General features: G+C 34.2%; 1 protein-coding gene across 9 annotated transcripts in view; it reads left to right on the top strand.

Annotated features, from left to right (window-relative positions):
• The window catches only part of AKAP6 (A-kinase anchoring protein 6), a 284,618-nt gene that overhangs the window by 223,050 nt on the left and 45,170 nt on the right, over nucleotides 1–16,398 (top strand). For all 9 annotated transcript variants that reach the window (XM_068684445.1, XM_068684446.1, XM_068684447.1 and 6 more), the window contains 2 exons: nucleotides 6,359–6,505; nucleotides 9,956–10,180. In XM_068684445.1, coding sequence (XP_068540546.1) covers nucleotides 6,359–6,505; nucleotides 9,956–10,180 — 372 coding nt within the window. The remainder of the gene's footprint in view (nucleotides 1–6,358; nucleotides 6,506–9,955; nucleotides 10,181–16,398) is intronic.

Below are 16,398 nucleotides of genomic sequence, written 5' to 3' on the forward strand. Positions count from 1 at the left end.
ATATACTAAAAGAAAACTTGGAATCTAGGAAATAATAATATTGAAGCATGACTTTTCTTCTTGCAGCTAGTTCATTGGGAATGGTATCTAATGAAGAGTTGTCTAAAGGGCTGCTTGTTTGGAACTAATTAAAGACAGATATCCTAAATAGAAAAAGGATCATGGGAATTACATTAGGTGTCTGGAGACTTGTTATTCTTTGGTACTCTGAGTAGATTGTGGAAGTTGTTAGGGATTCAAGAAATAAGGCAAGCTAATAAAAAGTTCTATTTTTCTGGTTATTGGCCAACTATTGTATTTTTGTTTGCAATAAGATTTGAGCCAACAGGCTAGAGGCTTGAATAAAACATTTAAACATTTGTGCATTAACACATTATGGTGAAAAGAGAGTCTTGTGCTTTCACTCAGTGCATTTCAGCCTTCAATTAATGTGAAAGCACTACAATGCCTATGCAACTTCTCTTGCCTAGTGGTGCACCATTTATCATTGCAGTTTTACATTGACCTTGACACCCACTTCATTAGAATAAAGATTGTCTACCATTTAGGTTACATTGTTCCTCTGCACAGAGACCCCATGCAAATTTCTGTTCAGATAGAAGAGCTGTGAGCCTGTCAGAGGTCATCTGCATTAAATGATTGCAGCTATTTTCCAACTGCTTCTTTTCATTCTACTCAATTCAGGCTAGGAGGATCAATCAAGCCCTCTGCCTGAAACAGTGGGACTGCTGGGAATATAACTGTTTTTGGTAGTAGTGGATATGCCCTAAACAGTATTAAATATTTAATATAAATTCATTAAAGGGCATACAAAGTCTTCAAAAAGATATTACATTTATAGTAAAATTTAAAGGGTTGGGATCACCTTCCTTAAGAAAAATACAGAACAATGGGTATTGACTGCATAATTTTTTAATGTAGGCAAAATTTAGTTCATGAAGTTACTTAATATTTCTTTCAGTGTGTTTATTTCTTCAGCTGCCAAGGAAAGGAATGTGCAGCAGAAGTGTAATCCACATTTGTTACTTTCTGAAACAAAAAAAAAGCAAGGTGTCTGTTGGGGTTTAAGACAAAAGTGCTAAGATTTGTTTTGTTTTACAGGCATGCACACATACGCACATGCTCACTCACACAAATACATATTTTACTACTGTGCATATTTGTAGGGGGGAAAGGAAATGGAAATAAGTTGGCGCTCTCCTTCTTGAGTTTTCTGAGTGATATAATTGGAATTAAATTATTAATGGGAGATACTTAAAAAAGATTGTTTTATGATCTTCTATTAGAGAATTTGCAATTCATTTTAATATTTGTAGTTTGATTTATATTAAAGATAATGCAATCTATGTCCAATTAACAATACATAGCCAATGTAATATGATTTCCAGATCATGCAAATGGAATAAACTAGAAGAGGAAAAACTGATTCTTAACCTCAGATGTAATTTGCTGTGTGAGTTCTGGCAATTTTAAATGACATTGCACTTTTTAATTTTTCCGAAGGCTCAGCAGCAAATTTATCCCAATCAAGAAAGCCTATTATTAATTTACAAGGACAATTGTAGGAGTCTTTATAATTTCCCTGTGCAATTATTTGCCATAAATTGCTAATAGTGAAATACATGAAGTTTGCAAGAAACAGCGACTGCTATTTATCTAGACAGATCACTCAGCCAAGATCCTGAATGTTGTCCAGAGGTTCTAGTACTATTGACAGCATAAAAAATATAACCAAGCTTCTGGATGGTTTCTAAAATGTTTCACACTGGTAGTACCAAAAAGGTAGAAGCATTAAGAGCTATTGTGAAGGGGAGGCTGGCCTCTAGCAGATTCCTTCACTTTGCTTGTATACAGCTGAGCTTTGGACCCTGGACTTTGGAATAAAAAGACTCTTTGTTCATCACTGAATGGCATTAGGCATGGGCTTCCTAAGGGGCCACCATGAAGCCTAGCATGAAGAGTGCAAACATTATCCAGAAAGCAAAGTGAGAATGTGTGTGAAGAGATGATGGACAAATATTGCTATATGTGCGTTGCTATATGTTTGTGTGTATCTATTTTGTTACATATTTGGTGAATTTGCTTGCAAAGGATTCAGTACTCAAATTTATGCATGTATTATATATTGAGAATGTGTGCCACCACTGAATATGTGTGGCATATAAAACCTGAACATGCATGTGTATGTATTTGTGTGCAGCAGTTGAATCATTGCAAATGGCAAGTTTTTAAAATTTAAAGATATAATCTCAGTAAAAATAAAATTGCAAGTCACTCCGTCCTGGTCTCAGTTGTCTATCATATGATGCCATTTGACTGAAGACATTATTCTAGTATGTGAATGATGGGACACAGAACATCTACAAATAGCACACCCTTATTCCAATAATGGAGAAAGTTCACTGGCTTAATTCTTCTGTACTTCGTAGCCATAGCTCCACTGTGTGTTCAGTATGTCTGGTCTCTTTTCACTATAACCAACAGAAGCACCATACAAAAGTCTTACAATGGATGTCTTAATCTCTCTGTGTGCTTTTAGAGCATTATTTTGAATTCCATCATGCAGGCTTTTTTTTTTTTTTTTTTTTTTTTTTTTTTTTTTTTTTCCTTTCCTCTTCTGAAGTTTTATTACAACAACAGAATTCCCAGGGAGCTTTAGGGGCAAGGTTCACATAATATTGCCCTAAAGTTTTGCTCGAGGGGTGGAATCTGCACCCTAGTCCTGATCATCTTTTTGTGGTGTTTCTCTTTCTGAAAGATGCAGTGCGTAGTCTTACAGAGTTGTTAACTGTGTACAGATTTTTTTATTGTTTACCAGACAGTGCACATCTACGAACCTTTCATGATGATTTCTTTCTCTGACCTCTCAGTGACTAGGCATCTTGTTCCTTAACACTGAGGGAGGCTGAAAAATGCTTGAGTTGCTCAATGTGTGCCTTCTATACCAGTTTCAAAATGGCTTATTCTTCTGGTTTCCATGGTGACAATTAACACTGTTACAAGGCATTGTTCCAGTCTCCATTTGGGCAGAATTTTCGGGTGTGATTTTTCACACAAAAAATGTTTTCTATATTTTTTTTTTTTAAAAAAAGAAAAGGCATAGTTTAGTTAAAGTGTCAAAAAATGTGTCTCAATCAAGCATGCCTAGGTTTCTCAGAATATTTTTATCAGGGGAAATAGAGTTTTAACTTGCTTTGATTTGAAATTTAACTTCTTATGGTTTAAATATTTTTGCCAAACTTATTCATGCATAAATGTTACTGCTTTTTGCTGAAGTCCACTATTTTTCTTTTGAGAACTATTGATCATATTGAGTCAGAGGGAACAAAAAGCACAAATTCTTTAACTTACATAACAGTGTTTTGAATTTCTTTTGAGTGGCTTCAGGAACACAAAGGCAGCCATGCATGCACCCAGCTAATCATGCTGTAAATATTTTGCACTTTTTCCATTTCCCCGCCCCCCCCAGTTTTTGTGATATGACAGGTGTTGTGGGAAATTAAATATTACTCATTTATTGACTATTGTGGTTGTTGCAAAAAAATATATAAAAAATGGTACTTTAACTTTCTTAATCTCATTTTTGCCTATTAAATGGTAATCTATATCATAGCATCCACAGCCTGTCACAATGGAGCTGCCTTTGCTCACTTAAAGCTGAGGAAAGAATGAATCTGAAGATTAAATTATCTTCTCACCGCAGGATTAAGTAGTCCTACTAGACTAGGGTTGTGCAGTGCTGATAGAGCTGGTAGCTAATTTTTCCATGCAACTGCTTAGAGTGTAGGTGTTTAATGGATTAAAAAATAGCATTAGCAATAGCATCTAGTGCTATCAGTTCTTAAACTGCACCTTCTGTACATTAAGCCCTTCCCTTAACTTAAAATACACACTGCATATTAAATATCCAGAAATGAAACAATACTGACTCTCAGTCACATACCAATACATCTAATAATGAACTGAATACTTTCATCTTTTACAGTTACAGTATAATGCATTTTCTATCAATCAGCACTTTCATCATGCTTGTTTATACAGTAGGTTACATGGTGACAAAGACAGAGAGTATACATAAAGTCTAGCTTATTTATTTTTTAATGTAATAACATTTTGTAACATCTGTCACACTATTTGGATTATGCTGCATTGCATTATTTTATCTAGTCCAAAATTAGATGAAACATCTAATGTTTCTGTGTTAACAAGAACATTGTAATCATGAAACATGCACCGTATTTTATTTCTTCGTTGGTCATACACTGCCCAGGAACTTAACCAACCTCAGTCCACCCCTCAGCAGCCCCTAACAGGTGCTATATAACAGCCATTAACCAGCTATGCCTGCACCAGTGTCACACAGCTAGAGGACTCCCTCAGTCTATTAATTCACTTCACAAAAGAAAGGGAGTAGCACGAACTGGATTTCAGTGCCTAGCAAATTGGACTCTGGATTCCCCTTGATATTACATGTACTTATGGAAATAATTATGCAAATCCTTTTCAGCTATATCATCTTTAAATAGAAATCAGATTATATAAAGGAGATTGTAATCACCTCCAGTAACCATTCTAGTTGAAAACGCAAAAATATGGATTGAGAAGTGTACTTGTTGAACATTTCAGTCCAATAAAATGCTGCTACCTCTTGGAGAATTCAGTTCCCTGGTGCCAAATCTGGTCAATATCTGGTATCGTACGTTTCTGAAACCTTAGCCATAATACTCCCTGTATCAAAAGGCAAGTTATTTATAAACAATTCCTTGTTTTTTTTTACTATGCATATTCATGTAATTTTGGATACGCAGACACCTGATCAGTGTTCATTAATAATGAGAAATGGTTTAAATCACCTCATTTAAAACATTTGCTCTATGATCCACAAATGACTAATATTTGCTGAAGTTTACATAATACAAATGATGTGCATGTGTTGTGTAAATGAAAGATTAAAATATGAAACTAACAATATGCAAACATATGCATGGAAATGCTGAGGACCTGTTAGCTGAAACAGTGATTTCACACCTTTATTATTTTCTTTAAGCTGTCTCCAATTGTATTTTTGCTTTGTTTTCCTACACAGCATGTTCTTGGATCTGGCAAAAGCACCCATGTTTTAAACATTTCTTACGCAAGTTTAGTTTTTTGTTCTTAGCCCAGTTACTAGCATTTGCAGTATGAACTGCTGTAGCAGCTTTCTTGGCTGAACATAAAGCAAAGAAAGCTTTGTGTTTAGGATGCAATTTGCTAATAGCTCTGCAAAATTTACATATGTCTTGTAAACACCTTTGTAAGAATGTATGCTGAACTCTACTTCCAGTAGAAGGTACATTTTTGACTGTATCAGAAGTCCTGTTTCTATGAGAGGTTTACACGTAATGGAGAGAGCTTGACTATAAGTACTGAATGTATAGAAGTGTATGCCTGTGTTTAAATTTTATTTTTTGAGGTACCATGCCAGCTACTACAACATGATTAATCACTGTAGTAACTGTCAGATTTAATACTTAATTCAGATTTTCAGAGAATAAAGGTTTTAAAGAGATTTTTTTTTGCAAGTGTCTCTACATTAGAATATGTTTTTATAGAATATATATGTACAGCTAAAATATTGAGAATATTCCAGTAATTTAAAAAGAAGTTTCAGGTTTTAGTCCTGCTTTCTTAATTCTTTTTCATTTTTTAAATAATAAATACCAGTGCAGGAAATACAGGGTAGTCACAGGTTGAAGAGAGTATTGGACTGTGTGAGCGTTTCAGTTGTTTGTGTGCCATTTCACTCTTGGTTGATACATTACAAATATAGTTACTGCTATTCTGTTGCAGGGGAGTTAACGTCTAATGTTTTTTCAAAGGTGAAGCTCTCACATTGGCATGTGCCGCAATTTTTAGGGCCTGTATGTGAGACAAAATCCTGAATGAGAGGGAGAAGAAATAAACTTTACAGGAAGCCTAATTCTGAAATTAATTCCTTGGGCTTTTTCCAGTGGAGAGTCTCAGTGCTACTTGCTGAAGTTGCGTCTTTGTAAAATAAGATACCAGCTGACCTGAATGATACAGAGGCAGAGCAAGGTTCAAACCAGTGAGTGTTAGTGAATGCACAAGTGAATATAGTGAGTAAACATCACCAGATGTAATCAATTGCTAACTGCCTGCATTTTTACGTCACCCAGAAGACAACGTGGTTGGTACCTAAGTCTCTTCAGATATGTAATGAGAAGGTTGTGTGCTTAAATAATAAATAAAGGAATGGCATAGTGAGCGTGGTTATAACTGGACACATAGAATTAAAGTTTAATTTTTAGAGAGAAGACTCTTCACAGTAGCTAATGTTATGTATTTCTTTCCATTTTAGAGATACAATGTAGAAATGTCAATCAGGCACCCGAAAAAGATGGAACTGCTCAGTAAGGTTGAAGCTCTGAAGAAAAGTGGTGTTTTACTACCAAATGATCTCCTTGAAAAAGTGGATTCAATTAATGAAAAATGGGAACTGCTCGGGGTATTTGCATTTTTATTACTGTTTGTGGGTTATGTGTACATTTTTGTGTGTTGAAGTACGCTGTCTGTCTGATTTCTAATTTGAGGCACAAATATCTCTCTCTTTCAATTCACCACGTACATTTCAAACAAGCTACTCATGCTATTATAAAAACTCCGTAGTATTTTCCTCTTCTGTTGATTTTTTTTTTTTTATTCCTTGCTTGTCTCCTGTCTGACTTTAATAATTTTAGTTCTTTAATACATAAAAAATGTAAGTAAAATATGCCATGTATTACGGGTATGCACCAAGTCAACTATAATGCAGTATATCTGATATACACTGACTGTCATGCTTGAGTGAATGTTAATAGAATTTATTCTGAAGGTACATGTTAGAGACATCTACTGTTTAACTATTTACTGTACCCTTAAGATGAAAAGTGGGGTTGTCACTGCATATTTCAGGTCACACTGATGGCTCAAAAACAAATATGCAGATTCCACACAAATCTGAATACCTGAAGCTAAAAATACAGCCAGAATATGTTTCATGCTGCTGTATTCAGCTCACTTTTGACAAAAGCCAAAAAAGTTTCATGTAATTCATTTCACGCTATGATGGGCTGGGTCTCAGCCAAAGAGTGAGATACAAGAATCTGGCAAAAAAAGCAATATAGAGATTCTGTTACCCAGAGACCAGTGATGGCACCGTGCAGGAGACACTATTGTCCTATTGTTGTAAAACAGCTGAGAGAGAGAGAGAGGTCAAACTATATATTTTTCCATCCACTTCTCTCGTTAATTGCCTTCACTTCAAATCAAGGGTAAGATAAATTTATAAATTACTTTAAATGATTAATTATAGATGTGTGATATGAGCAATACAGTTACATTGCATAATTTTGCATGCTATTATCTTAGTTTAAAAATATTTCTACTATATTACGAATAAGCTATATATGCAACCTGCCAGCATCGTTTTAAATACTGACTTGTGTCACTTCAGTTTATTTGGTAATGCAATAGCCATTTTACAGAGGGTGGGGCTTTTTTAGTTCAGCACAGTTGTTTCTAACCACTTGATTCTCTAAATGTGCAAATTGTCGGAAAACATTAAAATTTGTCTTCTAACTAGTGAGCTAATTACTTTCTAAGTTTAATATGTAGCATTAACAAATGCATTTTCAAAGTATTTGAACATAAATAAATTTACTAATAAAAATGGGGCTTACTAACTTATTCTTTTACATCTAATTATGACAATTTAAAAAAAAATTAATTATAGTTGTAATCCTTACATTTATGACTTTCAATGTATTTAATCAGATTAATTCAGTGGTACTGATTAGCTGGTAGTATATACAATATGAGATAAGTACCTGACATAATTCTAAAAATTTAGAAAAACTCTTTCTTAAGAAAAAATTGAAGCCCTCCACTTCTCTGTATGTTAAAATCAAAATATACCTCTCAATTAAGTTTTTCCATTAATTTCAGCATTTACAGAAAAATATAAAATAAAGTATTACTGTTTTCCTGCTAAATGTAACTTCATGAATAATAAGCAGAGTTTGATAGAGTTTTGTTTAATTTAATAAAAATCTTTGCAGAAACTAACGGCAGTAGGCATACTGTTTTAATTGGCATGATTACGTTTTAATTGGCATGAAAAAAATTAAAGACAAGGATTTTAACTTCTAACAATGGTAAAATAGAGGGATATGGTTTTTAATATTACTTTCATCTAAGGTGAACAGTGTGGAATGGAAATACATTAGAATGAAATGTCAGTGGTGCGTACAGTTTAATCTGTGAAATTTTGTCCCCTGTGCTGAATATTACTCTGTCTCAATTGCATATTAAACAACCCTATCAAGGCAGGCATTGGCATCTGCTGTGCTGACACAAATTGTGAATTAAATGAAATTGATGTCCTCTGTCGTATATTTATGAAGACGGACCATTCTCTGAAGTATTCTGTTTATGAAGAATTTATGATTGCAAACTGTTCCAGAACAAAAAAGTGGCAATAAATTCTTTTTTGTGACCCTACCCTCCAAGGGCATGGATTTCACCTCCTGCTGCTACTTTTGTTACAGCATAAAAACAATAGCTAGTGCTGGATTCCACCGAGGGTCTTCAAATTATCAATATTTGCACGATGAAAATAGAAGGGTGTTGCCAAGAAAGCGTGTTTTTCAGTTATGATCTCCTAAAGATGTTATTTACAGAATGCCACATAGTAGATTAATGTCTGTTGATCTAATTTTATTTGCGTTTAAAGCTTATTTTTGGAAGCTAACTGCAGTATTATAAATTATATTCTAGTAACTTTCTAAAGCATGTATTTTCAGCTGACTGGGTCACCTAAAACTGTGTCTTCATGTTACAACAATTAACCACCACTAATTATCAGTTTAAAAGGTTATTGGATGTGATTGTCAGTGTATATTCAATATTCTACAATCAGTAACACAGATCTAGTGCTTATTATAAGTGTCAGACTGTCAGCCTCTTATAGGTCAGATAAAATACTGCTTGGCATAGAAGAAGCAGGCAACAGCATATCTCCCTTGTGATGTTAAAGGATTGCCTTTCAAAATACTGAAAAGGAAGGTAACTTTCTGTCTCCAGCCTCTTCAGAATATTCATTACCATCACAGCATTCACTATCAAAATGTTATTCAGTGGTTCTTTTTATTAGAACTACTACTTTGGAAAGCTGTAGTAAATTAGTTTCATTAGTGATCAGAAGTGAATGTGTATTGTGGTCCATTATTTTTAGAGTGGATGCTTCACATGAAGAACTTATATCCAAATTTAGTTGCCTAAGCAATTGGCCTGATGTTCAGGAACATCAAGGCTTTGCAGTTTCTAGCTTATTGGTGTCTGGATGAGTTCATCCACTTTTAAAAGCAAGCCAGATGTTTTGTGACCTGACTGCTCTGCAAGTTTGCTGCAAGTTTGGAAACTATGACCTGACAGTTTATATCTCAAGAAATATTTCAGTAATGTGATATTTCCCTAAAAACATAGATGGTACCTTGCATAAGAGCTTGGTGAACTCAGTGTTTGTCATATTTTCTGTTCTTACAGACTAGAAACTAATATGTCTTATGTTTATGAGTATCTAAAGCAACTGATAAATTCTGTAAAGCAACTAGTTTACAAAGTTATGTATCATTTTGTCTTCTTGGTCCACAGTTGCTCTTAATAAACATTGATTTATCATGCTTCCAGCAAAGTCAATGACCCAGAGAGAACAGCTCTGGGGCATAAGTGAAAAACAAGGATACAAAAAATGAAATTGATTGAAACAAGGAAACAAAGAATGAAATTGATTGATATTAGTAGTAATTTAAAAATAAAAATATCTCTGGTCATCTAACAGATGCTTCTTGTTGCACATTAACCTGTATATGTTTTGGTACATAAAACTAATCTATATTTTCTTTATCTGATGCATTAGAAAACCCTAGGAGAGAAGATCCAAGACACAATGGTAGGGCACAGTGGGTTAGGTCCACGTGACCTGCTCTCGCCTGAAAGCGGCAGCCTGGTAAGGCAGCTGGAGGTCAGGATCAAAGAGCTGAAAGGGTGGCTGAGAGATACAGAGCTTTTCATCTTCAATTCCTGTCTGAGACAAGAAAATGAAGGAACAATGAATGCTGAGAAACAACTGCAATATTTTAAGGTAATAAAAAAACAATTGTAGTTTTCATAGAGACTCTTTTTTATGGTAGGATAAAATATTTATCTTATACATAGCATAATGCAATGCATGTACATGTGTAATCATACATTCATATTTTCACATTTATTTGTGTACAATGTGTTCATTCATTTTGATTTTTTTTAAGTCTTTGCAATAATATTTATTCCTTAAATTTTAGCAGAAGAGATCTTTAAAGGGCTAATTTCACCAAAGTTGAAAAGCAGTCCTTTCGTTCTACTTCACTATAAAGCTGAGATTTATGAGAAGCTTCACTCTGAATTTCACTTCCTACATCAGTTATTTTAATTAATATGTTGTGTGGCCATCAATTTAATAGCCTATTTCTCTACATATATAAGTCAAGAATAGCCCATGTGAGGTCACATTTACAGATATATGAATTTAGCATACCTGAGAAAACATTGAAGTTTATTGTGAACAGATATGTGGAAAAAGACAGGTACGCTACGAGATTTGTGTTAGTCTAGGCCACGTGTTAAGCCTAAGCCTGGACCTTTATGGAAAGCAGGGAAAAGAATTGTAGTCATTATGCTATATTCAGATGGTTAAGCTCGTTCAGCTGAAGGCCATCATTCAGCTTTACAACTGATGTAGCAGAGATTGTATGTTTTGTTTCATTCCCCAAAAGTAGTGGGACAGTTTAGGAAAGAGAGCTATTAAATTGGCAAACAAACCTGATAGAACCATGTGATTTTCTTCTGTTCATAGCTATGACTTTTAAATAAACCCTCATCTGAGTCCTCATTACAGGTCACTTTACTCTGCAAGTGATCTTTGACCAAAGAATAAGAAACGAATCACAAGTAATTGTCGAGCTTTAGAGGTAAAGAGGTTTTTCTCTTCCAGTAGTACATCAGGGTGTCTAGGGCAACAGCACTCTTAAGGCAATGGACAATTTATTGAATACTCACCTCAAAGGGCAGGTTGCAAACACTTCCAAACAAATACTTTTTTTAGACAAGTGTTCAGGAAAACATCTGTGGAAAACTGACAGTCTTCCCAATTAGACGGTATTTAACTCTTCCCTTTCCAGTCATGAAGATTAAGTGGGAGGGAGTGTTGTGGTGTTGTGTCAATGTAGATAAAGTTGTTGTGTTTTGTATTTTTTTTTCTTCTAGGTTCCTGAACATGTCCCTTTGAGTGCAATTTTACATTTTCTTATGAGATCCATATTGTTTTGTCTTTTTTTCCCAATTCTTGGCCTTCTGCTACAAGGCAAAAGAAAAAAAAAAAGCTGATTCTATTTGTTCTATCAGCAAACTTAAATGCTAGTGATTGTGAAGGACTGTTGATAAACCTGCAGAAGATTACAGCAATAAATCCATGTTTTCAGTAGGAAATGCTGGATAGTTCTTATTTCTGTGGAAAATTATGGCATTTATAGAAGGGCATAACTATAGATTTAAAAATCTGATTTCAGACAAACTTGTTTTAAAGTCCTTTGCATGTATATGTAAATGAAGATATACATATGAACAAAACTACTATAGCAGTGTTACTTACATATTTTGAATATGCATAAATCTTTCAAGTTTAGTCTCTATATATACCATGATGTCCTGCCAAGAGCTGTAGAGATGTTAAACAGGATAGTACCACCTACCATGATATAACCAGACTATTTCATTACTTGGTTGATTATCTATTAATTACATAAATAATACATTAATTATTTTCAAAATGGTAGTCATTAGAGTATAAAAAATAATTATCTATCAAATATGGTGAGAGCACATCACTTTGTCATATATATTAAACCATCTTTGTCTCATTAAATCTGAAATCCACTATAAGTAAGTTTTCCATTCTTCACTGATCTCCTGGGGAAGTGTATAAAAGAGAAAATGGATATAATTAACAATACTGCAATGTATAATACATATATTTGAGAAAGAACATTTAGAACATTTTCAAAAACATTAGCTATGCCACTAGTAGGAAGCCTGCTGGGGTTTAGTCTGACTTACTTTCCACTTAACTTAAGAGTTTAACCTTATTACTGCTTTCACTGTGGTAAGTGAGTCATTGTTTCTTAATGGAAATTTATTGTATGGCACCATCCCAATTATACACATAGCCGTTGTACACAGAAACATTTTTAATAAAATAAACTCAACAATGTTGTTGATTTTCATTCTATAATGTGATGTTTTAAATTACACTTATGCCTTAGGAAAAACAGTTATTTCATTTTTCAGGTGTTTTCCTTTCATTTTTCACTTGGAGGATAAATTGAATAGTTCACATGCAGTTGGGACCCAAGATGAGAACACTGTGGTGGGAGGAGGAGTTGTTAAAACAACTAGGAGGAAATTATTTTGACTTCTTTTCTTTTATAAAAAAGTCATGCCATATTAATTAGAGAATTCTTTTTATTAAGGAATATACTGCTTTTCTTTGGAATATTACTGTGCAATAATAATACTTAGCATTTCTATAGTACTATCCTGCCAAGGATCTGCACTTGCAGTGTAAACATCAGTGAACTAAACCGCATTAAAACTTAAAAGGTAGGAATTATTGTCACCTTTTTATAAATGAGGAAAATGAAATGCAAGGAGATTAAGTGACTTCCAGGCTTTTACAGAAAGTCAATGGCTGTGTTATGGCAGAAGTCAGCTTCTGTGACCCTTGTCTATTCACAAGGCTGCTCTTCCTTCCTTCTTCTAGATTACTTCTCAGTATACTCTATTTTCATATGTAATACAAGCAGACCACTTCCTTGCACTAACCACAGTTTCTTTTTTCTGTTCAAAGTTCAAATCCTGCTGAATATGTTTGGGTTTGTTATGTTTTTTTTTTTTTTTTTTTTTTTTTTTTTTTAATTATTATTACCATATTCAGGTATTATAATTTTTAGAATATTAGTTATGGTAATTAGCCAGCTTATGTATGGTCCCGTGTTTCCTCATTTTGTGGAAACTATGTGGTAAACTTTGGTTAACCCTGTAATCTCTATGGAACACGGTATGCAGCCAGTCTTCAGAGCCATTTTGTAACCTGTTCCACCAGCTTTCCCTGCTCCTGAATGCTTCAGATATTTTCATATTTAGTTCCAAGGGTGAGGCACAAACTTTGCTTCAGTCTATAGTGACACTTGCTGGCCATTCCACAACAACATTAAGTAGTGAGCTCCCAAATGTAGCCTAACCCAGGCTACTGTCAAAAAGTGGGAAACAGTAAACACAAGTTGCAAAGTTGTAAAGGAGAAAGTGAGGGTGTCTTACTCCTGATTTGCTGCGACATAAAGTACAGGTCAATCTGGACCAAGAAAATCAAGAGAATGACTTAAATTCATGAGACCTTCATAACTACAACCATATATTTATTTTATTTATTCATCTTCTTAAATTTCTGTTCTGCCTTTTGAGTCCCCGGAGTTCATGTTTTTTGCTTTCCACTGAAAGTATAAGGGCCAGAACTAGACACATACTGTTTAAATGGAATAGAGGATTCTCAGGTAAACGCATAATTCTAGCAGCTGAAATACCTAATGTCACGAGACTAATAATTGGCACAACTGGTTTCCTAACCTAATGATGTATGGCAATTTTGTGGGTCAGGAGAGACTTGGAGCAGGAAAGAATGAGGAACAATAATAAAAAGAAATCACAGTCTTTCATGGAAGTTTTAGTAAATTTCATTATTTGAGTAAGATGTAGCCAGAAATATGTGTGCTTGTTGGCTTGTAAGTAAGTGTGTTCTGCCACATTTGCTTTTATGTGTCCAGGACTTCAAAAAGCATGCTGTTTTCTGTGCAAAATACCCTCCAAAAAAGAAAAAAGAAGCTTAAATAATTAGTCATGTATTTCTGTCACCTCTAATAAAACTTTTGATTTCAAGTGTTCAGTATAGATCAATGACCCATTAGCATCAAAAGGTAGTTGTTATGGCTTTGGCTCACAGGCCAGCTACTCAAGAACAATCTTAGACTTGTAAGTACCTGTCCATCTTGGTATCCTTTGTCAGTCATGTAGACCTAGAAAAGCTTCTATTACTTTTGGTAGCTAGATTTATAATTTCCTTTTCTTTTCTCTTCCCCCTCCAAATTTAGTTAAAAAAAATATAACAGGATTTTAGCAGAAGTTTTCTGACCTAAAGTTCTTTGGCAACAATAAAGTTGCATTTCATGTAGCTTTTGATTTCATGTGAACCAGGAAACAGCATGCTCTATTGTCATACCTGTCTCCTAAGTCTGTATTTGGGTCTTTAAAATAGAGATGCCCAATTTTCAGCAGCAATGTAGTTCCCATGGACTTAAGTCAATGGATTCATTACTGGAATAAGACAAAATCATTTGAATCAAAATATGTTGGAAACACTTTCTCATTTAATGTTTCTAAAAGCCAATGATGTATTGAATTCCATGGCTAGTAGTATTTGTTGCCATATCCATTTGCCTTGTAAACAGTATCTTATCAGATGTTTGTGACTATTTCTGACGGCTTGACTCACTCTGAAGCAAATGTTTTCGTCTTCCACTGATTTCTTGGCTGAGCATGCCAGATGATGCAATGTCATTAAAAAAAAAAAAAAAGTATTTCTGATCACCATCATCTTCTTTGTTGCCTAAAGCAACTGAACTTTCTGGTGAAACAAGGTAGATTGCATTGGTAATTTGTAATCAATCAGTTAATCATTACCTCTTCTGATGCCTTTTATTGTAACTGAAAAGCTTGCATAAGTCAGCACTGCACATCATAAAAGCAATTCAGTTAAACAAAATTCTCTTGAATAAAACACAAGAGTTAGTTTGGGAGTGTACGAGATTATAGACATACTGAAATCAAAGAAAAATATTAACTTTGAGTAAAGGTTTGGTGACTCAGAGATTGGAAAAATGTTCCTGTAGGTGCCAGGAATCACTTTTGCTACTGCATCTTGGATGCTTTACAATTTTTGGAATGATGTTGCTGGCAGAGCTGCAATCAAAGAGTTACAGAAATTTAATGTGCATGTAACAAAAGTATGCAAAATAGTTTCCAACAGAAAGTCCAAAAGAAGTCAAGCAGGATTTAATCCTTTTTATACCTCTAACATGATAAAAATGTAATAATTTTAATAAATTTCTCAGAAAGAGTGTGACTTCAGAGCCTTAAGTCTTTTCACAGATGAAGAAATGTTTACCAAAATTTTGTTTGGATTAAATTTCAACAAACAAGAAGGCATAAAGTATTAAATCTCATGAAAAACAGACAGGATTCCAAAGTGAAATATAGCTTGATGCCACTTTAAAAGGTTTGAAGCAAATTCAGGCTTAATTTTATATAACCTACCATTCCAAAGCAGCATTTTTTTAGGCCACTAACTAAGAATTAAGAATCCACCTCTTTACAACAAGGAGTTCAACATATGTATGTATGTATATATATTTATTATTTTGCCAAAAATGTGGTATTTTGGCTCTAACACAAGAAGTGGTTTTATATCTTAGAGTTTGGTTTTAATATATTCAAATATCAATACTCAATACTTTATATATAATCACCCAGTACTTAATATACTCAAGTGTTTCTCAAATTTTTATTTAATATGCTTATTAGTGAAAGAAAGTTCAGTTTGTGTTTCAATAAGCTTTCTCTATTAAAGGCAACAATAATACAATTTACAGTTCCCATTGAGGACAAAATATCTGGTCTGAGATAGCAGATTTCATTCCATCATCCTATTTGGACTGTGAAGCTTGATCTGTGAATTCTGATTTTTATTAGGCTGTTACTTTGTTTTTAATTAATCGAAATCTCAAAATTAATTATAAGTGCTATCTGGTTGTCTAAAACCCTTTTCCCCCACAAAGTTAGCCATTTGCTGCAGGAAAAAAAGGGACACAGAAGATCTAGCCACCAGGATGGTTATGTCTGGTTTGCCACAGGTTTCCACAGAGGTATCATAAAACATCTGCTTGCATTTCTAACTCAGTAGTGGTCATGGGCTTCTGTACTAAGACTGGGATGTGGGATAGAGGTTACTGTTGTAACAGAAACAGCCTGACTTCAGAAGAGCTCAGATACAGCAATACATTGAGTCCTTCAGTGGAGGAGAGAATGGCCTAGTGACTATTTTTAGGTGACTACTTCATATGTTCTTTCCTTCTTATGTCTTTTTTTTTTTTTTTTCTCCCCCATGTACTGTCCCCTAATTTCTGATATACTAACATGCACAGCCATAGGGTAGAG

The sequence above is a fragment of the Anas acuta genome, chromosome 5 (genome assembly GCF_963932015.1).
Source record: "Anas acuta chromosome 5, bAnaAcu1.1, whole genome shotgun sequence".
In the NCBI taxonomy this organism is placed as follows: domain Eukaryota; kingdom Metazoa; phylum Chordata; class Aves; order Anseriformes; family Anatidae; genus Anas; species Anas acuta.